General features: G+C 46.2%; 1 protein-coding gene across 4 annotated transcripts in view; it reads right to left on the bottom strand.

Annotated features, from left to right (window-relative positions):
* Window positions 1-27,405, bottom strand: part of ITGA8 (integrin subunit alpha 8) — a 184,166-nt gene that overhangs the window by 3,515 nt on the left and 153,246 nt on the right. For all 4 annotated transcript variants that reach the window (XM_077155080.1, XM_077155091.1, XM_077155095.1 and 1 more), the window contains 4 exons: window positions 24,932-25,060; window positions 13,731-13,844; window positions 7,666-7,767; window positions 128-250 (listed from right to left, as the gene is read on the bottom strand). In XM_077155080.1, coding sequence (XP_077011195.1) covers window positions 128-250; window positions 7,666-7,767; window positions 13,731-13,844; window positions 24,932-25,060 — 468 coding nt within the window. The remainder of the gene's footprint in view (window positions 1-127; window positions 251-7,665; window positions 7,768-13,730; window positions 13,845-24,931; window positions 25,061-27,405) is intronic.

Below are 27,405 nucleotides of genomic sequence, written 5' to 3'. Positions count from 1 at the left end.
TACTCCAAACTATTAAAAATCCCCAATCGTGTCTTAGTGTTGTCTTTCTAAATCTCTAGCAATACCTTTACTAAATCCCTTCAGCAGTCTCTTCACTCAAAAAGAAAGAGAAAGGAAATAAAAGTACCTTCCACAAAGCTAAGGTTAAAATGGCCAGAACCAGGAGTCCGGAGAGTATGGCCAGGACAATGACCCACAGCGGGACTGAGAAGGACACGTTTGGGGTTGCCCAAACAACTGACGTCTTAATCTGAAATGGAAAACAAAGCAAATGAGCGCTAATGTGATAATTATTTTGGTGAAATAAAGCAGTAATTTCCCAAACTGCACTGGGGTGGCTTGGAAGGGTCTGTCTCATAAGTGACATCCCCACAGGGAGATCTTGAGCAGCAAAAGCACTTTCTGTCTGCCACAGGCTCGGTGGACGGCTGATTCACAGTTGGCACAGAAACCCTCCAAGGAGTCGTGGTGGGTGAGGAGGCCCCAGGAGGGCAGGGCACAGGACCGGACTGGCCCCACTGACAGCACAGGCCGAAAGCCGACCCCACAGAAGGCCGAGCCTGAGCACCATCCAACTGCGCTCACTGTGGGGCCAGTCTTATGGGCGACCCCAAGCTGTTGGGCGTGTGTGTCCAGACACTGCTGGGCTCTACGGCGGCCACACCAGCTTGCATCTTGTGGGGTCACTTCCGTGAGAAAAGTCAAGCTTTACCGGTCCTCAGGAGTTGAGCAGCCTTCAGTCCTAGACCCAATTTTCAGATGTTGGATTAAAGCTGCAGCTGAGGGTGTGTGGCTTCGCATAGGATGCAACCCTGCAGCCGACGGAACCAGGCCCGTGCCTCACACCCCGTTCCCCACGCCTGGTACACTGCACCTACGCCTGGCGCCTACACCCTATGCCCCATGCCCGGTGTCCCATAGCCAACAGAGCCAGGCCTGTGCTCCATGCCCCGACGCCTCACGCCCGGCGCACACACCCTACGCCCTCATTCAAGGTGTCCCATAGCCAATGGGGCCAGGCCCACGGTCCATGCCCCAACGCCTCACACCCCACGCCCCATGCCTCATGCCCCACGCCCTGTGCCCCATGCTGGTGGCCTGCAGAAGCCCAGACAGCGAAGGAGCCACAGACCCAAAGAGAACCACAGAGCCCCCTCACCATGTGCTAAAGCCTTTCATAAAAAAATAGAGAAAAAAACCTTCTTGGCTCCCTGTGCTATTCACCGTATCTGGTTTTGCAGAGTGGCAGTATTTTCTCTGTAAACGGGGAGGTGCTCCAGTCTCACTGGTGTTGGTCAGACAGGCCAAGATGCGAATCCTGGCACAGGCCCAAGACCCACCGGCCACCGCGCTGCCCCCTCCCCACCCCAGAGCCTGGGGAGCGGCCCCTGAGCGCCCTGTGTACAGCTGGCCTTGCCCACTGCCCTGCCCTGTGACGGCTGGTACCAGCTGCCACTTTCCTTGGGCATGTCCGTGAGGAGAGCACAGTCCGGGTAGGACGGACAGCGTGAAGAGGGGCACTCGGAGGACACACAGCCTTGGGCCCTGCATTCTGCAGCCTCTGCCTGTACGTGCCAGGCAAGAACTGGGCCCTGCTTCCACGTTCCTTCTCATGAGGAATTCATGTCCTCACGAAATCTCGTCTGGAATTCATGTACTACCCTGGCGTTCTAAGACACTCAGAAAAGGCTATGAAGCGGTATTTGAAAATATCTAATTTTCTAATATCTAATATCACTGGAAGCAGACTGGCAAGTTCTGGTATGACAATTTCAGAAGTTGGGAGCTGAAAGGGACAGTGGTGGCTGTGTCGACAGACCATTGATGGTGACTAGGGATAGAGAGAATCTGGAGCCACAGAAGATCCCGAGGCTTCTTCCTTCTAAGCTCCAAGACCACAAAGAAACAACACAGCTGTGGTCCCCATTCCGTGCATGTGTGGGAGCTTGCCAAAACCTAATAGGTAATTCCTGGGAAGAGAGGTGCTGGCTGCTGCTCAATCTCGCCAATTTGCCTCTTTATTATCTCTAGTTGCCTCCTGCTATCTCCTGTTAAATACGGGAAGCTGACTTAGCTTTTTAAGTTTAAAAAAACACACACTCACCCTTCCTCCTCACTGCTTTCCTGTTCAGACAAAAACAAAACAAAACAAAAAAAACAAACCAAAAAACAAACAAACAAACAACAACAAAAAAAAACACACTCAGAATAAAGGGCAATGAAGCATTAGGTGAACGAAAAGAAAAGGGCTGGAGTGAGTGAACCCCCAGCAAGAACTCTGCAGGTTCCTGGGTCATCGGTTTTGGCAGCTTGCGATGTCTGTTCTATGCCACTGGTCTAGCTTCCCAAACAAGCAGGAAGGGCGCCCACCAAAAGCTAATGAGACGTTTGAGGGAGGCCTGTGTCTTCCAGTGGTGAGGGGAAAGTACAAGTGGTACGTGACATTGACCAGTGCGTGCGTGCCCGGGCCCCTGGCGCAGGGAGCCTTCCTGCAAACCCGACAGCTTTTGGCTGCTCTTGCTCCCAAAGATTCTGACGACAGAGTCTTAAAAACGAGCCGATGATCGTCCCTGCCCCCACCAGGCCCCAAATTCTGAATTCTCATTATCAAAACTGTATCGGTCTGCTTCCAGGAACACCAGGTTCATTTAAAATACCACCCTGTGCCCTTCGGTGAGGACTTCAAACATACTCACGCCAGGGGCTGCAGGCACAGGTGTCTCGCCCGCCCGCAGGGTAACTCACTCTCAGACACACCCAGGGGTGACTTGCCCACTCGCCTCGGGACGTCCACGCAGGACCCAGCTGCAGGGACAAGGCCTCAAATGCCCTCTTCCCCGGCGGGTGCAGCTGGGGAGACTTCTTCCCGGCATGTTACTGAACCTGTCTAGACTTGCTGCATGGACAAGAAGCTGCTAAACTACGGACATGGAAACAGTAAACCAAAAACTGCTGGATGTGCCCCAAAGCATTTCTCCAGATTTCCGGGACAGAGAATCTGACGGATGAACTGTTAATGCAACAAGGCGGACAGACAAAGAGCTGAATGACCAACCCCTGGAAGAGAACTATGGAGTCTTGGGAAATGAGTCACAGCTGCAAATGGCAATGGGCACTTCAACCACAGATGGGGACGGGGAGGCAAAGCTGCTCTTCTCAGGGCTCTGCTGGACAGAGGGTGGACAGAGCTTTCCTAAGGTCCTCGGCTGGTCTAAATACACAACAATGTATGGGAGTTGCAGAACGCTTTCAGGGGAAGCTTCGGCAAGAAATAAAATGCTGGCCAAAACTTTGCTATTTCTAATGCTTATATTTGTCTTGCAGCTTATTTTGACTGGTCCACAAGAAGTTTAGATTGAAGTATTCATTGGATGATAATGAGAAAACTGGTCATTACTTTAAACATTTATGATAACTGAGAATACTGGTCATTACTTTAAACATTTATGATGATTGACTGATTCCCAGTAAAACTCTCTCACTCATCTCCAAAAACACTTACAGAGTGCCCTGTTCTCCGAAGTGCTGCCCAGGCCTGCTCTGGTCAGTGCTGCCCAGTGACATGCAGGCAGCCCCTGTGTGCCTTACCCTTCCTAAAAGCACTTGACGCCACTCTAATACATGCTTTATTTAATCCTGAATGTGGAAACTTTATCATTTCAAGATGTAATCAATACAAAAATATTATTGAGTTATCTTATTCTTTTTTGCACTAAGTCTCCAAAATTCAGTTTGTATTTTATAATTGCAGAACGTAATTCAGACACCAGATTTTCAATCCTTAAAGTGAAATATATTCCTACCAAAATGATAGAGCTGTATTTAATGGAAACATATTTTATACTGCTTCAGTTTTTAAGTTTACATTTAAGTTAGTCACAATGAAAAGAAATTACAAGTTCAGATTTTCAGTCACACTGGCCGCACGTCAGATGCTTGGCAAACACACGCATTGAGAGCTCTGGAGCATCTCAATGGCCCCAGCTGCTCAGCAAACACGTGTGGCCAGTGGGGGTGGCCAGGGGCTCGTACTGGCCTCACAGCTCTGGAGCATCTCAATGGCCTCAGCTGGCACTTGGCTGATGGGGTACCACAGCCCTTCTAAGATTCATAAGGTGGCCCCAAGGAAGCTAAAAGAGCGTGTTTAGGACTGAAGGTTTACTACAAGGACTGGGCTTGATGTAATTGAGTTTGCCACAGAAGTACTTAAAAAGAGGGAGAAAAATCCAATCACACTGTGCCACTTTGAAAGGATTACATACCCTAGAATAGCCATGTTTTAATCCTGTCTCATGGAGACAGCTGTTTCCTCTAATCCCTAGTCAGCACTGCAGGTTATGATTAGATTATTTCCACGGGGATGTGACTCACCCAATTGTGGGTATTAACCTTTGATTAGAGAGAGATGTGACTCCACCCATTCCAGGGGTATTGATTAGTTTACTGGAATCCTTTCAAAGAGGAAACATTTTGGAGAGAGTGAGAGAGCCACAAGAACCACAAGAGCCCACGCAGCCAGTGACATTTAGAGATAAAGAAGGAAAATACCCACAGGGGAGCTTCATGAAACAGGAAGCCTGGAGAGAAAGCTAGCAGACATCACCATGTTCTCCATGTGCCTTTCCAGTTGAGAGGAACCCTGGGCTTCATCAGTCTTTCTGAGTGAAGGTAACTTCTAGTTGGTGCCTTAATTTGGACATTTCTATAGTCTTCCTTTAATTTGGACATTTTCACAGGCTTAGAACTATAAACTTGCAACTTAATAAATTCCCTCTTTTAAAAGCCACTCCATTTCTGGTGTACCACATTCCGGCAGCTAGTAAACTAGAACAGACATCAACTAATAAATGAACTATCTTAACTTATCAAAAACAGTATCTGTTTAAATAAATAGTATGCATTTTTAAGTATTCACTCATAATTATCTACAAGTTTAGGAAGTGGGATTCATAAATCGTATGTGGTAGAGATTTTCTTAAAGTTTTCTTAAGTAGGAAACATTTAATCTTACCTTCATCATTTCATAAATCTTGTGTTCTTGATTATGGTTGAAAGACCATAAATAAACCTTACTATTCCCATAATTTATTACTGATATTTATGATACGTTTTTGTATACTTTGATAAAATACCAATGTAGAAGAAAACTCCCTTATATTTGCAACCATAATTAATATGGACATCTGTATTTTTATATCACAAAATCTTCAGTAAACATAATTAGTTCATTGTCACAAGAATGTTTTAAATAAATGTACCAAGACATACTACTTGCAGTACCATTTAGATCAAAATAACAACATAAAATGGACCAGCTGACAGCATATTTTTAGGCAATATTTAAATAGCTCTAGGAAGTAAGTAGGCTATCATGTTAGAAGTCTAAACAACGGTCAAGTGTGAATTACATTTTAAAGTGCTGAAATTTGGCTAGCAATTCTCAATAGGGTTTACAGTTTATGTATGAGTTTTCAAAACAATTTCATGAACTATTTTGTGATAACCCCTGTGGAGTCATACAATAGAGAGCGTCTCTTCTGGGCGCAGTTCTGGGGGGTCCCCTCTGGCCACCGGGCTCACAGATGCCGCAATGCACTGGCGAGCTGTGGCAGGCTTTGGACTGCCGCCTCCCCCAGCTCAGCCCGGTCACTTCTCACGTGTGCCACAACCTCCCCACCTCTGAGCAGAGGGTCACGGGGGGCGTGGGGCGCGAGGGGCACGGAGGATGAGGGTCATGGCACACGAGGGTCATGGGGCATGAGGGTCATGGGGCACGAGGGTCGTGGGGCATGAGGGTTGTGGAGCACGAGGGTCATGGGGCATGAGGGTCACGGGGCACGAGGGCTTCTCGTGCAGATACAGGCCAGGCAGAGCTCAGGAAATGGTTGTTGGAAACAGGACAAACAATGAGTCTTCACAGGCGTCTGGGAGGACGAGCATTTGCCACATGGTCTCACCGCAGGGTTGCAGTGTGCAGTGGAGCTGTGCTGACCCACCTCTGCTTCCCGCCTGCTCAGGCAGGGTTCTCACCCCCCAGGAACCTGAGATACCCCGTTCCCAAGTGTCCCCAAACCCTAAGATGGTGCAATAGTAAATCGTCTTCAACAGGCAAGACCTGCGTGGTGCTGTTGCCCAGTGAAGTTTTGGGGAGCCCGGTGGGGGAGGTGTGCGTCTTGCCACTCTGGGGGTGCCTGAGGGGTGCGTACAGCAGCTGCCAACCTCTGACCAGCACAGAAATGTGTCCTGCGGAGGAGCTGCCCACAACACGAGTTCCTGTTGGGGAAACATGCTCAGGGAAGACGACAGGCCTGGAATTACTGAGAGGTACAGGAAGGTACAGTAACCCTATATTGAAGACCCAAAGCCTCTGTTCCCAGTGGACCATAAATCCAACCACAGCAACAGCTCACAGAGGAGAGCGGCAGCCTAAGCGGAGACAGGCATGGCAGCACCTGCTTGAAAATATCGCCAAGGTTCACGGAAATATTCTGACTCTGCAAATCTTAACTGCCCCTCCCAGTTTGGGTTTACTTGACTTGGCCAGAGAAGGTAAGACATTTGGGGAAGTATACCACTATTGATTGGCACTTATCTTGATCTAGGTACAATGCTAGGGTTCTACATGCCTGATTTATTACTCTTATGGACAGTTCTATCAGGTGGATGCTCGGATAGCCTTGGAGAAGGAAAGTGGCATCCAGAGTTGTGAGTACAGCCAGGGCCAAGCCCAGGTGAGTGTCTCTGAAGCCTTGATCCTGCCTGCTCTGTCCAGCTGACGATGCAGGCTCTCCACGTGGCCTCATTTCCGAGCCGGGCCTTGTAGAACTTCCAAAGTGCGGTGCCAGCGCCCAGACTCTCCATTCCAGAATTTGGGTGGGGGCCTTAGAATGCATGCTTTTTAAGAGTCACACCCGGCATGATTCTGTTGCACACTCAGGGTTGAGAATCACTAACAATGGATTTATTTAATTTAACTTAAAAGTAGATTATGATGGAAAGATTAAAAACCACAAATGATTCAAAGACCTCAACTAAGAAGTCACAATGCCCTCTAAAGAATTGTGTTGAAATGCCAGCTCTGACTTGATGGGTGGGCTGGGGCCCAGCTGAGCTGCCCCGGGGCTGGGGTCCATGGGGCTGCTGGGTTTACTGTGTGACCAGGAGGTGAGTATCTGAGCCTCAGAACTGCCCCCTGTGCTCTGCCAGTGGTACCTTCCCTGTGGGAACACTCTGCCATCTGCACAGAGGACCCAGGCCGCGTGGGGGTTCTCACAAACAGCAGAGCGTCCAATGAGGCTTGTGGGGCACTTTCTCAGGTCAGCGCACTGCCCTCTGCATCCCAGCCACCTGGACCACGGGCCCCTTTTAAATAAAGTATTCGGTGGGACCTCCTTATAACCATCACTGATGTCCAGACTTCCCTGAATCAAAACAGTTTGATTAAACAGCAGCATTGTAATTGGGGGTAGAAATTTATACCGAAAGTTTAAAAATTACATCAAAAGGCACTAGGAAATTTCTAGACTGAAATATGAAAATACTGATATGAAGAGGGAATCTTTTTCTCAAGCTGTGTAAACACTTAAACCTAACACAACCCCAAAAGGGATGAAAAACGATCATTTCAATGAAGTTATTTGTGCTGAGTTTCTTCAAGATACTCACCGCCATGCCTCTTCTGGGGAGCTGGGGCAGATGGTCCCCAAAAGGCATCTTCTCAACCTCAAAGGACACCAGGGACGCGAGAGCGTAGGGCGCGTTTGTCCTCTGGAAGTAAAAATACTTGATGTGAATGTATTCCGTGTAAAACTTCTAAAGTTACCCTGGCACCTCTGGTTATTTTCAATGCTTTTGCATTTCCAAACAAACTTTCCTACTTCTTTCTTTTCCTCTCCCATCCAACCATCCATCCCCTTCTTATTTCTGAAGAGAATCTGTCTTATTATAAAAGACCTGTGTACAGTAAGGTAGAAAATCAGAGTTCTAAAAGGAATAAGCCCAAGGGTTAGTAGTGAGTTACTGCTGGGAAAGGGCGAAGGGTACACAGGAGGCTGCAAGGTGCTAAGGGAAGGGACAGACCAGCTGTGTCGGTATGACGCTGTCATCTACCCCAAAAAAACCATGCCCTTTAATCCTCATTCAATATTGCTGGGTGGGAGCTTTTTTATTGCTCCCATGGAGATGCGATCCATCTAATTGTGGGTAACAACTTTTGATTAGATGGTTTCCATGGAGATGTGTTTCCACCCATTCAAGGTGGGGTTGCTTACTTGAGCCCTTTAAGAAGGAAGCACTTTGAAAAAAAGCTTCAGAGCCACAGAGCCCACAGCCAGAGACCTTCGGAGATGCAGAAAGGAAATGCCCTGGGTGAGTTGTTTGAAACAAGAAACCAGAGACCCCAGCTGATGCCGCCCTGTGCCTTCCCAGCTGACAGAACATTCCTCACCCATTGGCCTTTCTTGAGTTAAGGTATCTTTCTCTGGATGCCTTAGTTTGGGTGTTTATACAGCCTTAGAACTGTAAACTTGCGACTTAATAAATTCCCTTTTTAAAAACTATTCTGTCTCTGGTATATTTCATTCTGGCAGCTTTAACAAACTACTATACATGCTTTTAGGAGAGAGAGGTATCACACTTGACCTGGCTCAGAGTTCCTACGAGGAGAGCCCTGGGTGAATGTCTGGACTGGGGGCTGTGCTGGGCACTGCAGGATGTCTGGGAGCACCCTGCCCTTGCCCCCCAGGCCAGCAGAACCTCCTCTTCAACACATGATGGCCAAAATACCTCTACTTATTACCAGGCAACCCCAAGAGGTAAGAGCCACTGACCTACAGCTTCCACTGTTCTGACAGAACTTTTCAGCAAAAGCCCCTTTATTTAATTGGCTCTTATGTTAGCTGTTGATTGACAAAGTTAAAGACAAGGTACTGAGGGGGCCCACGGAGTGCACTGCTGCAGCCTCAACCTCTGCGGCTGTCCCCCCTCTACATCCCCATCGGTGAGAATTTCCACGTGGCGGCTTGAACAACTCCTGAGAGCAATCAAGAGCGCCGGTTGTCAAACAGCCATCACTGAAAACTAACTTACTTGCTCTTGAAATTAAAGAAAGTAAGCTTTAAAAAGTAATACTCAAAGCCCAGCACTTCCTCCTTACTCCTTTACACTTTACTGGGATGGAAGTGCTTGATAGAATCATGTTGCTACATCTCTAATGGGAAGCTGCCACCTGAGGCCTCACACGTCTCCCCGACTGTGTTCTCAGAGCCGTACGTGGGGGGCTGGGAAGCAGCCGCGGTGGGGGGCACACATGGACACTGGCCATTCTGTGTATCCTCGCTGGTTTTAGACACCGACAAGCCCCACTGTCAGTCACGCAGTGCACATCCTCTGGGCCGACCCAGCAGGTTGGATGGCAATCGTTCTGTTCAGATGTTGTCTGTGTTTTCCTATGGCGACATTTCCTCCCTTCCAGTAAACTCCATCTGCTCTCAACAAGGATGGGCCGCAGTGCCTGGCAGGGGTTGGTCAAGTTAGCCTCTGGGGCCATCGGCACTTTAGGGCAGGTTGAGTCCTTCAGCTGCTGAGCTGGACCCGTCCCTGGTCAAGTAGGTCAGACAGTGCAAGGCGGGTGTGGGGGAAGGGGAGGCCATCCAGAGAGGCCACAGAAGGACAGGGGACAGACGAGCCCACAGCTCCACGCCCATCACAGCGAAGCAGAGTGGCATGGTCTGGATGGCCCATAGGTGATGCAGTCCCTAGCCTGGCTTGTTCTCTTTTAAAACTCATTTTTCAGAAGCAAATTTTCTTCTGCCTTTTTTCAGTAGAAAAAATGCATTTTTTCATTTTTTCCCTGAAATGCTCTGGAGTTTCCAAGAAGGGGAATGTGGGCTCTCAGGCTGTGACCAGCTGGGTGGACCCCAAAGCCACTGGCTGCCCTGGAGGTTGGAAGGCACCGGCCCCACACGGCAAGACCCAGCCCATGGCTGCTGCATCATGTCACCAACCCCACATCAAAGGCGGCAGCTTCCAACTGTGCTCTGCATGTGACACCCCTATCATCTCGCGCTAAAGCCTCTCTCTGGGGTGGGCAGGGCTGGCATGCCAGCTGGGGTCACACAGCACGACCCCAGAGCTTCGGCCTCAGAACTCCCAGCCCCTGGCCACAGCCACGGGTTTCCACTGAGTCTGCAGCCTGTGGCCATCTCTCTCATGTGCCCTGCACAGGGGCTTGCTGATGGGCTGACACTGGCAGTGAGAGGAGGGGTGAGATCTTAGGGGAGGGCAGGACCCCCAGGGAGGACGGGACCCCAGAGGAGGGCGAGAACCAGGGGAGGGTGGGACACGGTGGGGGCAGAACCCCTGGAGAGGGCAGGACTCCAGGGGAGGGTGGGACATAGGGGAGGGTGGGACCCCAGAGGAGGCGGGACTCCAGGGGAGGGCAGGACCCCTGGGGAGGGCGGGACCCTAGAGGAGGGCAGGACTCCAGGGGAGGGCAAGAGCCAGGGAAGGGGTGGGACTCTAGAGGAGGGACGAGACCCAGGAGAGGGCAGGACCCAGGGGAGGGCAGGACCCCAGGGGAGGGCCAGCTCCCAAACCACGCACGATGCCCCACTCCTCACGGTTTTCAGCCTGCACCTGACCTAGTGGCTGAAGCATCAACGCTTTCCAGAGGCCTGTGAGATGCCAACCCCTATAGGCACTTCTGGTGCAGTTTGAAGGGCACAACAGCGCAGAGGGAGTGACACACCAGGCCACCCAAATGGTGAAGGTCACCCAAACCTTCTCATCTGCATTGGGAGGGCAGGAAAGGCCACTTCTGGGTCGTGTGTTGAGAAAAGGATCCGAAAGAGTTTACAACATCATTGTTCTTGACCCTCAGCTTCTGAGTCTGGAACATGCAGAAATGGTGGCTGTGGAGCCAGGGAGCTAGGTGGGCCTCCTGCTGCCCGCTGCCCACTGCCCGTTGCCCGCTGCCCACTGCCAGATGCCTGCTGCCTGCTGCCCACTGTAGGGCACAGGCGTGGCCACAGGGTCTCCAGCATGCTGCTGGACAACCGCTGCTGCCGACACCCCCAATTACTGTCAACTTCTTCCAGACATACTTGTCCTTCTTGGTGCATCCGACAGGCTCCTCCTGAGACAGGATGTTCCCTGCCTGTCTGGTGCTTTGGGGACGGAAGGAGGGTCTGGCCCACCCAGGCTGCAGGGTTTGAGGACTCAGTGCCATCTGCCCCAGCCCCAGGGGCACAGCTGAGCAGTGAAGCAGCCGAGTGCAGCTGCTGGAACGCCAGGGGCTCAGCCATCTTCCTGGTATTCAGTAAAACAGTGCGAAATTCAGAACTTTAGTGAAAAGGGAGGCTTTTATAACTTTTTCCAGGCCATGTAAATTGCATAACATGCTGTCTCAGAATCCAGTAAATGAAACATCTTATAATTCTAGAACTGTACTGGGTAGACCACATGATCCCCTCCCTGCGTCAGTCTGTTCACCTGAAAATGGCGGCTGGTTAGAATAGTGCACATCTCACGAGATGGTCGTAAGAATGGACTGAGCAGTTGATATAGGAGCTGCAGCCACATGGTGACCTCTCAACAGAAACCTGCTGCTCACACACAGATGGACGTCCGGGGGTAGCCGGCTGGGTAAAGTCTGCTCAAGGAGTCAAACCATGTTAAGGTGGGTCACTGACGAAGTCCACCCACTATTGCCCACTTGCACTAAATGCCATAAATGACATGTTAGAAGAGGTTCTACATGAGCACACAGGAACCAGAGGACTTCCCGAGCTCAGGCTGTCACCCAGCCCTTGGTTTCACAGCGAGGACACCACGCCCCAGGGAAGTGAAGTGCTTTCAGCCTCCCATCTGGCTTCCCAGCAAAGGCACAGAATTTAGACTGTGGCCAGTGCTCGAAGTCTTGACGTTACATTTTTACGTAGTTTGTTTTACATACTGTGCCAAACCAATCCCCTACATCCTATATCACTCTGTTAAGAGCTGTTTAATTAATTAAATATTGAGTAGATATGAATCACTACTTAAAACACACAGTGGCAGGAGAAAACTAAGAGGAATGCTTTCCATGGTGTCAGCTGAAGCACTGCCAGTGCCTTAGAGATCTCTCTGTGCCTTCTTCAGTGGCTCCACCCAAGGGGCTCCTCAGCCTTGAGCTTTCCTTCCTTTGCTTTCCTCCACATTTTAATGATGTACTGTGTAGTGCTGCCTGGTTTTGAACTTTTGAATCATACTGAGCCTGTCTTTTAACCTCAGCAATATCTTCCTGTAATTCATCCATATTGAGATGTGTGACTCATTCTGTGTAGCATTTCCTTGTTAGGTTGTGCCTCGATTCATTTGTCCATTCTTACTCTTGTTCATTTAAATGCATACTTGTGACCACATTACTTCCTACACTGATTTCCCTCATGCCATTCCATTGCACTTGGAATAAAACACATGTCCATCCCAGGGTGTATTGCTTGTCATAGACACGCTGCTTCTCTGTTGTCCCCTGAACATGGCCCCAGGGCCTCTGTACCTCTGCTTCCTCTGCTGGGCTCTGCCTGAGAGCTTCTCCCAGAGCTACTCGTGGACCCCATCTACAGCAGCAGCCCCTCCCATTCCCCAGTTTGCTATCCCATGACCCTGTTTTATTTTCCTCATCGTATTCATCAATATCTAAAATTTTCTCATGCATCTATTTATTTGCTCATTTCCTAACTCCCTCCACCAAGAGGACAGCTCTAGGAAGGTAGGCACAAGGTGGAGTCCACTGCCTTTCTCAGTAACCAGTGGCCAGCGAAGCTGCAACTGCCCATCATGGCGGCTCCATGTATGTTTGTTAAGAGAATCATCATCTGACTAAAGAAAAAGAATCCAGTGAATTGTGGTTCTCCTAGGGCAAAGTTCTCAACCAGGCATGATTTTGCCCCCCATGTGAGGCAGCATCTGGAGACATTTTTGCTTGCTGCCCTGTGGGCTGTGGTGACACTGGCCCACCCCACAATGCACAGGGAAGTGCCCCAGGAATGACCAGCCCAAATGCTAAGTCTGTCCTGCCTTAGGCTCAAAAGGGCTATACAACAATTTACAAAAGAAAAAAAACCCTTAATTTTCTCCCATATATTTTAGAAACAAAATTAATATTTTTGAGACTGTAGAAGTATTTTAGGTAATAGAGAATATTTTGATTTCTATGGCACAAGGAACCAAATGAATAGTTCTTTAGAAAAGGAAAATTTCATTTTCTTAATCTAAGAGAGACATTTACACTTCAAATGAGCCCCGGCCACTGTTCTTGATGGGGCAGGCTCCCCAAGGCGCTAGGCAGTAGCAGCGCCTGCAGCTCCCAGGCATGAGGCTTCCCTGGGGTCTGTCCTTTGGAGCCCCCACTGTGGGTCCCCATGCCAGAGGAGCACTCCCTTCTAAATGGATTTCTACCCCATTTCCCTTCTAAATGGATTGCTGTCCCCATTTTTCTGTACACAAAATGTGAATTGCACTCCCCATCCTTTCTCTAATGGGGTGGTGAGGCAAACGGACACGTTTGAATCAGCTACTGCGTGGCAGTATTAGCGACTCAGGTGATTTAGATGGTCATCATCTGAGGTGGAAGGGAGCTGGTTGATCTCAGCTCAGCCCTGCTCCAGACATTTTCTCAAAGAAACAGGAGTTTCCCACTAAGCCCGAGAGGAGTCTCCACGTGGGAGTGTGGGGCTTTCAGCTCTTACCTGGAGGAAGGTCCGAGCCCATAGCCTGGATCTGACCTTCAGGACAGCACTTTCTCCACCTCCCAGTCGTCCCACCGCACAGGAGATGTGCAAGCACTCAACGTTTGTACAGTTCTGCAGGGAAGAAGGTGCAGCAAGAAGTCAGCGTCTTCAGGCACAGCTGGACATCAACACTGAAGGCAGCACAATTACACTTTATTTCCTCAAAACCATTTCTTCAATCACTGTTACTAATTTAAAATAAAGAACAAATTCATTTAGAAACAACTAAGAAAAAAACATAGGTTGGTACCAATGTTGTATCACCTTTACTGGCAATTTAGAGATAAAATAGAACATAAAATACAACATAATGGTGGCAAATGCACAACATGTGACGATACCGTGAGCCACTGATTGTACACTTCAGGTGGACTGTATGGTGTATGAATGTACCTCAACAAAATTGCATTAAAAATACAACATAAAATCTAAGCTCTTTTCTGAGGACCTCGAAATGATCTTCCCACAGGCAGCAACTGGGCTGTTCTGCTTTGTTTTCTCAGTACTCGGAAGACATTTCCTCTGGACCCTCACACCACTGACCCTGGACTGAGCAAGTCTGAAGCAGGTTGTGGAGGAAGACCCCATGTCATGACCCTTGCCAGGTACTTGTGCCATGACACTCTCTTCTCTGCCCACACCACTTTCTGGCTGAAAAGCAGACCCTTCCTATGGAAGAGGGGACATCCACATCTTTGTGAGGGGGGTGGGATTCACACAGCTAAGATAAGATACAAGTGCTAACAGGATCAGGGAGGCCCCCACACTTTGGCCCGGAGTTATTCTCATTGTAGGGATAAGTCCCATAGGAGACCACTCACAGATTAATCTGCAAGGACCGGGAAAGGTGTAAAGGTGCTTTCTTTTTACTTTTTCTTAAACTCCTGCACTCAAGGACAGCTCTGTAACATCACTAGCTGGGTGCTTAAAGAACAGAAACCTCAGAGCCTAAACTCCAGGGATAACAAATTACAACATCAAAATATCCAGGTTTCAACAAAAAAATTACAAAAAAATACAGGAAAACAGGAAGCAACTGTCCAGGCAAAGGAGATTAAACCATGAGAAACCACCAATGAGAAGGACCAGACCTGAGACTAAGACTTTTAAAAAATGGTCTAAATATGCTCAAAAGGCTAAAGGACAATACAGACAAAGAACTAAAGAAAATCAGGACAATGAAAGATGAACAGAAAGAGAATATTAATATTCTCTGAGAATATTAATCTCTGAGAGATGGAAATTATGGAAAGGAACCAAACAAAGCTGAAAACCCTAGTAACAGAAATTAAAGATTCCCTAGAGGGGGTCAACAGCAGAATGGAGCTGGCAGAATAAAGAATCAGTGAATTTGAAGATGCTCAAAATCATTGAGTCTGAGGAGCAGAAAGAAGAATGAAGAAAAGTAAACAGAACCCGAGGAACCTGTGGGACACCACGGAGTTTATCAACATATGTGGGAGAAGAAAGAAAGAGGAAGAGAGAATATTCCAAGAAATAAAGGCTGAGAACTTCCCAGATTTAATAAAAGGCATGAATATACACATCCAAGATGCTCAAATAACTCCAAACAGGAAAACCCAAATATATTCACAACAAAACGTTTTATAATCAAACTGTTAAGTGTCAAAGATAAAAGAGTTCTGAAAACCAAGAGAGAGAAGCTATATGTCATGTACAAGGGAGCTTCAAAAAGATTTAGTGCTAATTTCTCACCAGAAACCACAGAGTTAAGAAGATAGTGGGATGACATAGTTAAAACCTGAAAGCTGAAATATGTCACCCAAGAACTCTCTCTATAGCAAGCCTGTCTTTAACACATGAGCGAGAGTTAAGACATTAACAAATAAACAAAAGCTGAGGCTGCCATCACTTCTAGACCAGCCCTGCAGGAAATGTTATAGGGAGTTCTGCAGGTTGAAAGGAAAGGGCACAAGATGATACATCAAAGCTGCATGAAGAGATAAAGATCTCTGGTGAGGATAATTACATGGGTAAATACAAATGCTAGTACTACGGTACTTCTGGTTTGTAACTCCACTTTCTACTTCCTACAGGATCTAAGGGGCAAATGCATAAACCATATTGATAAATCAGTGGTCTTGGAGATTGGGGGTGGGGAGAGGGTGGTGAAGAAAACTCTCTGGCTTAAGGGACGGGTGGATAGGTGCTGGTAGCAAGGGAGATGGTGTTCTAGAGAAGCAGTGCATTTGGGGGCAGGTGAAACAGTCTTGGACTTGGGGCTGGGGAGGCTGCGGGACACGAGGGAAGACTTGCACAGGGAGACTTGGCTCTAGAATGCAGCAAAGTAGGGTTAGGGTGCCAGGAGTGATGGGGTGATGGGGGCTGTGCCATGCAAGGAAGTTTTCAGGGGAGCAAACTCGAGGGGTGAGATGAGGAGGCTCAGAACGAGTATGGAGATTCTTAGGAGTCCACAGAGGCTTCTGAGACAAGCAAAGTGTAGAAAGAAAGCCAGGAAGCCACTGGACATGAGACTTTCAGGAACTGATCAATAGTCTCAGATGCTGGAGAGGGTAAAGAGTGACAAGGATTCTGTGAGCTGAGGAGGGAAGAGAAGTGGGGAGATGGGGTGAAACTGCAAAAGCAGCAGGAGCCTAAGGTGAGTGAGGAGAGGATGTCCTTAGGCTGAGGGGAAATTCTATTTTAGGGATATACACATTTTTCCTATTCAAATGGGAGATTATGATTCCAACACAGGATGCTGGCATTTTGTACTTTGAAATTCCTAATTAGAAATGTGATTCAGTAAGTGGTTTTCAACTAAACAAAAACAATAGGGGGCCTACTTAGCTTTTGATTTTAGAATAACCTTTGCATAATCACTCTGTAACTGGAGTTATTCTGACTCAAGGACCAGGGCAGGCACAGAGTTTGCAATTTTTAAACAAATAAGAGAAAGAGAATAAAATATGAGTTAAAGTTATATATGGAAATAAAAGATTGCTTTGGTCCTCGTTTACAGGTAATAAGTTTCCATGATATTGAAATCAAGAATTATCTTTCATCAAAAAGATATCATGAGAAACAACAGAAGGAAAAAAGCTGACCCTACAATACAAATGCATATAATTTTTAAAATATTTTAGTTATTCCCTCCAGTGCCTCAGTAAGAGACACATGCTGAAATGGAAACTATGTGAAAGCATGTTGGATTCTTAACCATTTGGAAGGCTACACCCTACAGGTGTCCCTGTTCCCGTTGGTGCTGCTGTGACCCATTTATCACAGCCACCCTGTTTTCTCTCCTCCTATGTACCAACTGGACACAGGGTGGGATTTTCATCCTACTTTTCTTTTGATGAATCTTTACTCATAAGAATGAAGAAAGGATAACTATGTGATTGGTGACGCTCTGGATTCTCAGGACTTGGATTAATTCAATGAGGCAATATGCTACTTTATTGGACTGAATTTAATAATTAGGATTAAAAGAGATTTTTTATATTTGCTATGCTTTTGTTTTTTAAAAGTAAAGTACAAGAGCGCCAGGAAGGAAGGAAATCGACTCAGGTTGCCCAGGTCCCACCCAAAGCCCCACTTGTCTTTCTCAAAGCCCATGTGCCTTCTGCACATTGCCTGGCAACCCAGATCTGGGCATCTAGGGTGGAGCCCCAGGAGAGCAAAGCATCCAGGTCCAGCGATCTCGCCCCTCAGGCTAGAGGCGTAAGCGGGGGTCATGGTGCCAGCCCTGTAGCAGCTCACCTGCACATGGCCTTCTTCGTGGGACCCTCCCTCCCTGAGGCCACCCCAAAACACATGCACCATACACACACAGGCATGCACACACATGCACAACCACACTCACACACTTATGCACATGCACACAAACACACTCATGTGTATGTGCCATTTCCAGTAACGCAGCCAAGAGAGTGGAATGTTATTTCTACTGGGTGCATTTTCTGCTTAGTTGACGGACAGTCTTGTCTAACATTCACACAGACCTTTTGTTCTAAATTGCATCTCCTGTAAATCCTTGTTAACTTCTGATGTTCAAATTGTGAGAATTGAACCTGTCACTTCTTTCAGTCAAATAACACTAAAGCAGGGGTAGAATCTCCTGGAACTTGTGCATGGATTGGCTCTTACCATGGTACTCCGAGCATGATTTCAGCCTCATTTCTTGGCAGCGGTAAATTTTGTCTGACTGATGGGGTCTTTTAGGCTGCTTTCCAGATATCCTTTCCTCAGGATGAAGTTTAGGATCAAGAGCATCAGGACTGGAGAAAATGAAGAGCAGTGGGGTGGCTACGGGGACAAGTTCCAGAAGCTCGTGGCCCTGCTGAGCTGGCCTCAGGCCTGAGCAGAGCGCCACCGAGCCTGCCGGTGTGGACTGATGACTCTTGTAACATCTCCGTGGCTTTTTCCCCCAGTTTTTTTGCATGTGAGGGGTAAAATATATATAACCAAAATTGTTCTAACCATTTTAAGGGAACAATTCTGTGACAGCAAGTATGCTGACAATATTGTGTAAATTTCACCACTTCCTATTTCCAGGACATTTTCCTCATTCCAAACAGAAACCCATACCCACTAATAACTCCCCATTCCTCCTTTCCTGCCCCCTGATATTCACTCTTGTATTTTCTGTCTTGATGAGTTTGCTTATTCCAGTACTGCTTAAATCACACAATATTTGTCATTTTATTTCTGGCTTATTTCATTCATGTTGTAGCATCATTCCTTTATTCCTTTTTGTGGCTGAATAATATTCCCTCCTATGGCTACACCTTATTTATTTAACTATTATTTCATTGCTGGGCACTTGGGCTGCCTCCACCTTTGGGCTATTGTGAATAATGCTGCAATGAATGTTGATGTACAAATTTCTGTTCAAGTCGCTGCTTTCAATTTTTTTGCACAGATATCTAAAAGTCGAATTTCTGGGTCATATGGTAATTCTACATTTAATTTTCTGAAGCACTGCCACACTTTCTGTGGGGAATGTTCCAGTGTGGACACCTTTGGCCTCGGTCTGCATTCTGGTGGGTGTGGGCCCAGGCTGTGAATAAGTCCTGCTCAGGCTGACACATCAGTTAAGGTGTGAGGAGGGGATTTAATCCAGACTCCTGGAGTCCTTTACAAGCAGAGTGAAAGTGAGGTAGAGCACGGAGCCACAGAAGTCAAGAGCAGCAGCTGGAAGCCAACAGAAGTAGGAAGAGAAAAGAGAAGACACCACCTGGTGACAGCAAAGCCAGGGGCCAAGGATTGCTGGAAGCCAGTACCAAAATGCCAGGCTTCTGGGAAAAACTATTGCCTTGCGGATGCCTCAATTTTGGATTGAGCCTAGCCTTGAAACTGTGAGGCCATACGTTCCCACTGCTGAAGTCACCCACTTGAATGGCATTTGTTTTAGCATCCAGGAAACTAAAACAGTTTTCCATAGTAGCTGCACCATTTTACATTTCCATTAACAATATATGAGGGTTCCAATTTCTCCACATCTTCACCAACACTTGTTATTTTCTGTTTCTATAACAGCAGCCATCCTATTGAGTGTGAAGTGGTATCTCATTGTAGCTTTGAGTTACATTTATCAAATGCCTAATGACATTGGGCACCCTTTCCTAAGCTTGACAGCATTTGGACATCTTTGGAGAAATGTCTGTTCAAATCCTTGGCCCCTTTCTTAATTGGGTAGTTTTTCTTTTTGTTTCGGAGTTGTAGGAGTTCTTTATATATGCTGGATACCAGACCCTTATCAGATGCACCTTTTCCAAATATTTTATCACATGCTTTAACTTGTAGTTTCACTGTATCGATAATGTCCTTTGATGCACAAAAGTTTTTTAGTTTTGATGAAGTCCAATTAATCTATTTTTTTCTTTTAATGCTTGTGATTTTGATATACAGTCTAAGATTACAATGCCTAATATGAGGGGCTAAAGATATTTCCCTATGTTTTCTTTCACGAGTTTTATAATTTCAGCTAATATTTAAGTTGATGATACATTTGAATTAATTTTTGTATATGGTAAGAACTCAACTTCATTCTTTGGCATGTAGACTTTCAGTTGTTCCAGTATCGCTTGTTTTAAGAGATGGTTTTCCATTGAATGGATTTGGGACCTATGTCAAAATCAACTGGTACCTTTGTGGAAAATCAACAAGCCATAGATGCATGGGTCTATTTCTAGACTCTCAATTCTATTCCATTGGTCTACATGTCCTTATGTCAGTATCACACCATGTTAAGTATAACAGTTCTAAAATAAGTTTTGAAATCAGGAAATGTTAATGCTCCAACTTATGTTCTTTTTTGGGGGGGCGCATGGTCCGGGAACAGAACACAGGTCTCCCACATGAAAGGCGAGCATTCTACTGCTGACCCGTGCACCCTCCAACTTACGTTCTTTTTCATGATTGTCTATTCAGGGCCCCCTGAAATTCCATATGAATTTAGGGATCAGCCTTTCCAGCTCTGCAAAAAGGTTGCTGGATTTTCGGTAGGGGCTGCGTTGAATTTATAGATTGCTTTAGGCAGAATTGCATCTTCAGAATGTTGTCTTCCAGTCCATGAACATGGCATGTGTGTCCAGTTATTTAGGTCCTCGTCAACTTCTTTCAGAATTGTAGTTTTCAGTGTATAATTTTTCCCCCTCACTTAAATCTATTCCTAGCTATTTTATTCTTTTGAATCCTATTGTAGGTGGAAATTGTTTACTTGATTTCTTTTTCAGATTGTTCATTACTGGTGTACAGAAACCAAACTGATTTTGTTTGTTTCTCTTGCACCCTGCAACTATGTTAAATATGTTCATAAGTTCTGATAGTTTCCTTGTGGCTTCTTTGAGGTTCTCTATATTTAGGATCATGTCATCTATGAATAGGGAGAATTTGACTTCCTTTCCAATTCGGAAATTGGATTTATTGGAATTATTCCTTTTTCTTGCCTGATTGCTATGGCAAGAAGTTCCAGTAAAATGTTGAATAACAGTGATAACAATGGGAATCCTTATCTTCCTCTTGAACTTAGGTGGAAAGCTTCAGTCTTTCACTGTTAAATATGGTGTTTGCTACAGTTTTTTCACAAATGCTGTTTATCCCATTGAGAAAATTCCTTTCTATTCCTAGTTTTCTGAGTGTTTTCATCAAGAAGTGGTCAAATGTATTTTCTGCATCAATTGAGATAAGCATGTGATTTTTCTCTCATTCTATTAATGTGATGTATTACCTTGAATACTTTTCTTATGCTGAACCATCCTTGCATTCCCAAAATGAATCCCACTTGCTTTGGTGCATAATACCCTTTGGTATCATTGGGTTTGGCTTGCCAGCATTTTGTTGAGGATGCCTACACCCATATTCAGAAAGGATATTGATCTGCTGGCTTTGACATAAGGGTAATGCTGACCTCATACGATAGGTTAGTAATGTTTCCTCCTCTTCTGTTTTTTGAAAGATTTTGAGAAGGATTAGTGTTATATTGACTTTAAATAATTTGTAGATTTCATAAGTGAAGCCATCTGGTCCTGGACTTTTTTGTTGGGAAGTTTTTTGTTACTGATTCAATCTCTTGTTATAGGCGTGCTGAGATTTCCTATTTCTTCTTGTGTAAGATTAGGTAATTTATATTTGTCTAGGAATTTGTCCATTTCATCTAAGTTTTCTAAAATTTTGTCACATAATAGTTCATCTCACCCTCTTATAATATTGTTATAAGAGGGTAATATGGTATATTATAATATACCATATTATAAGGTATATTATAAGTATATAATAAGTATATATAAGTATATAAGTATAAGGTATATTATAATATTACCCTCATCCTTTTTATTTCTGATAGGATGGTAGTAGTGTCCCCACTTTTAATACTCAGTTTACTTATTTGAGTCCTTTCTCGTTTTTTTCTTAATCAGTGTGACTAAAGCTTTGTCAGTTCTGTCAACTTATTCTTCATATATTTTGGCATTCTGTGGTTGGGTGTGCATATGTTTATAATCGCTCTATCTTCTTTCCGGTTTGAAACTTTACCAATACAGAATATCCTTCTTTGTTTCTTGTTAACTGTTTTGACTTATAATCTATTTTAACTGACAATAATATACCATTCCAGCTTTCATTTGATTACTTTTGCCTGGGATATATATATATATATATATATTTTTTTTTATTAGGGAAGCTGTAGGTTTATAGAACTAACATGCATAAAATACAGGATTCCCACATATAATTAACACCTTGGATTGGTGTAGAACATCTGTTGCAATTGATTATAGCACATGTTTATAATATAGCCCATGGTTTAACTTAGGGTTCACTATTTGGGTGGTACTGTTCATGGTTTTTAAAAACTTTATTGATACCATACATATAATCTAACATTTCCCCTTTTAATCACATTCACACACACATATATAATATATATTTCAATGCTCTTTATTATGTTCACAATGTTTTGCTACCATCACCACTACCCATTACCAAAAACTTTTCCATCATTCCAAATGGTAACCTCGTACATTTTAAGCCCTAGTTTCCCATTACTTTCAAACTTCTTGTGTTTTTTTTAACTACAGTGAGCGTCTTGCAGACAGCATATAGATGGATCATTGCTGTCTTTTAGTTGGAGAGTAGAATCTAGTTACTTTTCAGGTAAAAACTGAGAGGATTATTTCTGCTATTTAGCTACTTGTATGATTTGTTGCTCCTCAATTACTTCATCACTGCCTCTTTTTTTGTACTTAGTTGCTATTTTTTAGTGTACCATTTCGATTCCCTTGTTCTTTCCTTTCCTCTATATTTTCCAACTATTTTCTTAGAAATTACCTTTGTAATTACAAGATTAACATCTTAAACTAACAACAATCTAACCTGGCTAAAAAACCAATCAGTTCATCAGGATGCAAATGCTCTGCTTCTATGTGTCTCCACCCTTCCCCCATGTATGTTATAATTGTCTCAAATTACATCGTTATACACTGCATGTTCATTAACATAATTTTAATTATCCTTTCACACAATTGCCTTTAAATCATATAGGGGCAATTAGCTGCAATCCCAAATGTAGTAAGCAGGATTTTAGCTCCTCTAACTAGTGCTCTTAGTTCAGGAGACGCTGTCTCGGCTGACAGATCCCTCAGCACTTCTTGTAGGGCAAGTCTTCTGGTGAGAAACTCAGCCTTTGATTATCTCTAAATGTCTTAATTTCTCCTTTATTTTTGAAGAATACTTTTGTCTTTGATATAGAATTCTTGGTCAACAAGTTTTCTTTAGGGATTTTAAATCTGTCATTCCACGGTATTCTGGCCTCTATTGTTTATGATGAGAATTCTGCTGTTAATTTTATTGAGGATCCCGTGTCTGTGACAGTCACTTCTGTCTTTGGATTTTGACAATTTTATTGTAGAGTTTCTTGTTGCAGAGCTCTTAGAGTCTATCCTGCTTGGAGTTTCCTGAGTTTCCTGGACGTGTGTATTTACATCTTTCAATAGATTTTGGGAAGTTTGGGGCCATTATTTCTTCAAATAGTTTATCTGCTTCCATCTCTTCTCCTCCTGGGACACCAAAGGTGTGTACGTTGTATGCTTGATGGCGTCCCACAGGTCTCTGTAATTTTCTTTGTTTTTGCTTTCCTTCTGCTCCTCACTTGGGGTAATTTCTATTGTCTTATCTTCAAGTTTGCTGATCCTTTTTTCTGCCTGCTCAAATCTGCTGTTGAATCCCTCTAGCAAGTTTCTCATTTCAATTATTGCACTTCACAGCTCCAAAATATCTATTAGATTCCCTTTTATAATTTTTATGTCTTTATTTTGTTCAGAACGCATTTCCTTTAGTTCTGTATGGATTCCTTTAGCACATTTGAACATATTTAAGATGGTTGATTTAAAGTCTGATTAACAGTTCTATTCAATGAGCTTCCTCAGGGATGGTTTTGGGCAAAATTTTGTTTTTCATGTAAATGAATCAGACTTTCCTGCTTTTTGAGTGTGTGTGAAATTTTTTGTTGAGTATTATGTTGTAATTCTGGAAATGTAATTTTCTTACTCCTCTGAAATTTCTGTTTGTTCTCATTGAGGAGCCATCAATTGTGGTTTTTCCAAACTATTTTTGCTCACGAACATGGAATACAAAGAGAAAAAGGAAAGAAAAAAGTATGACAGCTGCTTTAAGACTCCTCTGCCACTTCTGCCTGAGGGGGTTGGAACAATGGACACCCCTACAGCCTGTGAAGTGGCTGATCAAAAGCTGTGGTCAGCAATCATTTGGGGAGGTGCAGGTTCACAGAGCCCACCCTGGCACCAACAAGCGGCACCAGGCTGCAGCCCCTGCTGCCACCAGCCCTGCCTCGGGCTGAAATTCACTGGGCTATACTGCTTTCCCTGGATGCTGCGCAGTGTCTACGTGACTCCAGCGTGCCAGAACAGCTGGCTCAGCCAGTTCCTGCCAGTTTGATAGTTGGCCTTGTGGAGAGACAGGTCCCTGGAGCCCCTGCTGCTCAGCCCTGTGGCTTGGTGCCACGTCTTGGGTTCTCTTCTGTCCTGTGGGTTGGGGCGGGCAGTGCTGCTCTGCCCTGGGCCCCCAGACCCTACCAGGCCCCCGCATGGCCCTGCTCGTTGTTTCTGAGGAGGGCATCAGGGCGTGGGTTGTCATGGCTCACCCCAGAGGCCTGTGGGCACGGTAAGCTGAGCCCTGACCCCACTGTGTGCCTCTTCAGAACGGTCAGGTAAGGTAGTGGTGGGTGCGAGAGAGAGTGCTGAAGTTGAATGCTGAAGCCCTGGCTAGAACGACCCAGAACCTGCTGCTCAGACCCGGTGGTGTTTTGGGCCCAGAAAACCTAAATACAATGTTCCCGTCTCTTCAGGACAAGCAGGGGGCTCAGGATTCCAGATTCACTTCAAACCTGACTGCTCAGGGCCCTTGAGCAGCTCCGACAACCTCAGGTTCCCTGCTGTGGACTGAAGGCTTTGATCCTATCACGACTTCTCGATGGGGCCTCCGTGCAGCTCAGAACTACATTGCACTACATTGCAGAGACTTGTTTTCGTTTTCACAGGACGCGTGCCTGTAGACACATCAGGCACTGTGCATGGGGCGCTGCGAGGCGTGCTGTGGCCTTTCCCTCCCTCCCCTGCCTCCCTCCCTTTATCTCCCTTCTTCTCCCTCCCCCTCCCCCTTCTGCTTGCCCAGCTCACCAGGACTTTGGGTGGGCGCTGTCTGTGTGGCTCCATCTCAGGTGTGCGCCTCCTCCGGACCAGGTGAGGGATGGTCGAGTTTTGCAGAAAAGCTCTGAGCTCAGGGATGTCCTGTGGGGAGGCCGTGGGCTGCAAACAGGAAGGGGACACACTGGCACATTGCACCCTCACTGCTCACAGGCCTTGAGCTCTGGGCAACTTGTTTTTTTCCACTTGAATATGATTCCCAGAAGGGTTCATATTCTGATTTTCTAGCAGCAGATCACGTGGCAAAACGAGGAGGAAACCCTCAACCAGTTACCGGACCCTGGGCCCGGGCCGCGTCGTGGGGAACTTGTCTTGTGAGGACTCAAGGCAGAAGGGACGGGACGGGGTGGAGGCGCTGCGCACGGCTCGCTCACCATGCACTGGGGTGATGGACCCGAGGCCTCTGGTGTGGAGCTGGATCCCACAGAGGCCGAAAAGGCCTGGGGACAGCCCAGGGGTCAGGCGCACCCGGCCTGAGTGAGCAGAAGCTGCCAGAGGTGGCTTTCAAGCCTGGGCTGTTTCCAAGTGTTCTAGAACCTAAGATTTTATCTCAGGCTCCATGCTGGGGATGGAAACTGCCCATTTATTCAGCTGATGGCTGAATAAGTATTTGGAGAGTTCCAATAAACAATACACAGATCCTGTCACCCTTCTTTATTTCAATCAAAGTTCCTAAGGCTCAAATTTAGACTGACTGACTATAAACACCTAATTTTCGCCCTGCTATGAGGTATATTCTTTTATAGTTTCTCTTTGCCAACCCAAGAGTAAAAGAGTATCTCCATCTCTGTGTAATGAAATGAAAAACCCTACATTGCAGATGTAGGATACACCTGAAAAGGTGAAGGCTAGCGCCCAGCACACCCACGATCCAGAATGACTTGCAGCCGCACAGGACAATCCAATGCCAGGGCTGGTCTGGCCCCTGCCCGTGCCCCCGCCCATTGCGCTGCCTGTGCCCCTGCCCGCACCCCCACCCGCGCCCCTCCCTGTACTGCTGCCTGCTGCCCTGCTCACCTCTCACGAGGAACCCCTGGTGCGCTGCTCTCCCGCAGGAGAACCAGCTCCCCTGCTGCACTGCCCCAGGCCCAGTGCACCTCCTCGGCTCCCCAGCAGCGCCTGCCAAGGACACCCTGCTAGCTGGAGGGGACCAGCGGAGGCACCCAATGAAGTCTCACGTAGCACCCCAGGGAATAGGGGCAAATGGGGAGAGAAAGAAGATCCAGGAGGAAAAGTGTTGGAGAAAACAAATGAGGGAGATGAAGAATGACCAAATGGTCAAGGGCTGCAGGGGACAGAAGGGGTGGTCTCAGAGCCTTTCTAGCCTGGGGGAAGTTGAGCTTAGACAGAAAATTCCAGATTGCTTAATCGTCATTACAATTTATTCACGTGTTTTCTACCATCTATTCTCTGTGTGTGTAGTTTTTGCTTTGATATTTAGTGAGTGTAATTTTTTTAAAAGGTCTCTGAGAATCTAAGAGGTTAGCCCTGTACTCAAGTGAACTCCAGGAAGAGGTGCTGGAACAGGCACAAGGATGGGTTTTACCTCACATCAGTGGCCTCGGTAAGACAATAGCCTGAAGGTAAGAAGACCCTTACCCCCGCGGGGTGGTGCACCAGATGAGTTCCTGTAAAACAAGGAGCTCGTCCCAGTGGGAGGAGCCCTGAGACACGTCTTCACCAGCGCAGGCGAGAGGCCACTCCAGGAACCCAGGGCTGTCCTGGGAGCCAGAGAAGGAGCAGGACCAGCAGGTCTGCTTCTCCTCTGGTCATTTTGCAAGCAGAGAAAGGGCAGACACACTGAGAACCACAGTCAGAAAGTCGTTAAATGACTCACCAACCAGCTTTCTCAGCTAGTCTTTCGGTTGCTGAAGCTGCTGGAATGCAATCTACCAGAAATGGAATGGCTTTTTCAAAGGGGATTTATTAAGTTACAAATTTACAGTCTTAAGACCATGAAAATGTCCCAATTAAGGTGTCCAGAGAAAGAAACCTTCTCTGAAGAAAGGACAATGGTGTGTGGGCTCCTGTCACATGGAAAGGCGCATGGCAGCCACTGTCTTTCCCTTGCTCAGCTCCTGTGGCCAGTGGCCTCTCTAACCGTCTGTGGGTCCTCACTTAGCTTCTCCAGAGCAGCTCTGGGTTTCATCTCCTAGCTTAGCATCTCCAAACATCTATGTCTTGGTTTCATCTCTTTGCACTCTTGGTTGGCTCTGAGCTCTCTGTTTTCTGCTTTTTATTCTCTTGATAAAGGGCTCCAGTAAAATGATTAAGACCCACCTTGAATTGGGGGGGGGGGGCACATCTCCAGGGAATCAATCTAGTCAAAAGGTCCCACACAATACAGGTGCGGCCCCACGAGATTGGTTTAGAAGAACATGGACTTTTCTGGGGGTACATAACAGTTTAAAGCCAGCAAAATTATTTCAAAATAAGAATAAAAAACA

Source organism: Tamandua tetradactyla, chromosome 1 (genome assembly GCF_023851605.1).
Source record: "Tamandua tetradactyla isolate mTamTet1 chromosome 1, mTamTet1.pri, whole genome shotgun sequence".
NCBI classification, from domain to species: domain Eukaryota; kingdom Metazoa; phylum Chordata; class Mammalia; order Pilosa; family Myrmecophagidae; genus Tamandua; species Tamandua tetradactyla.
This window is presented reverse-complemented; position numbering and strand designations above follow the sequence as displayed.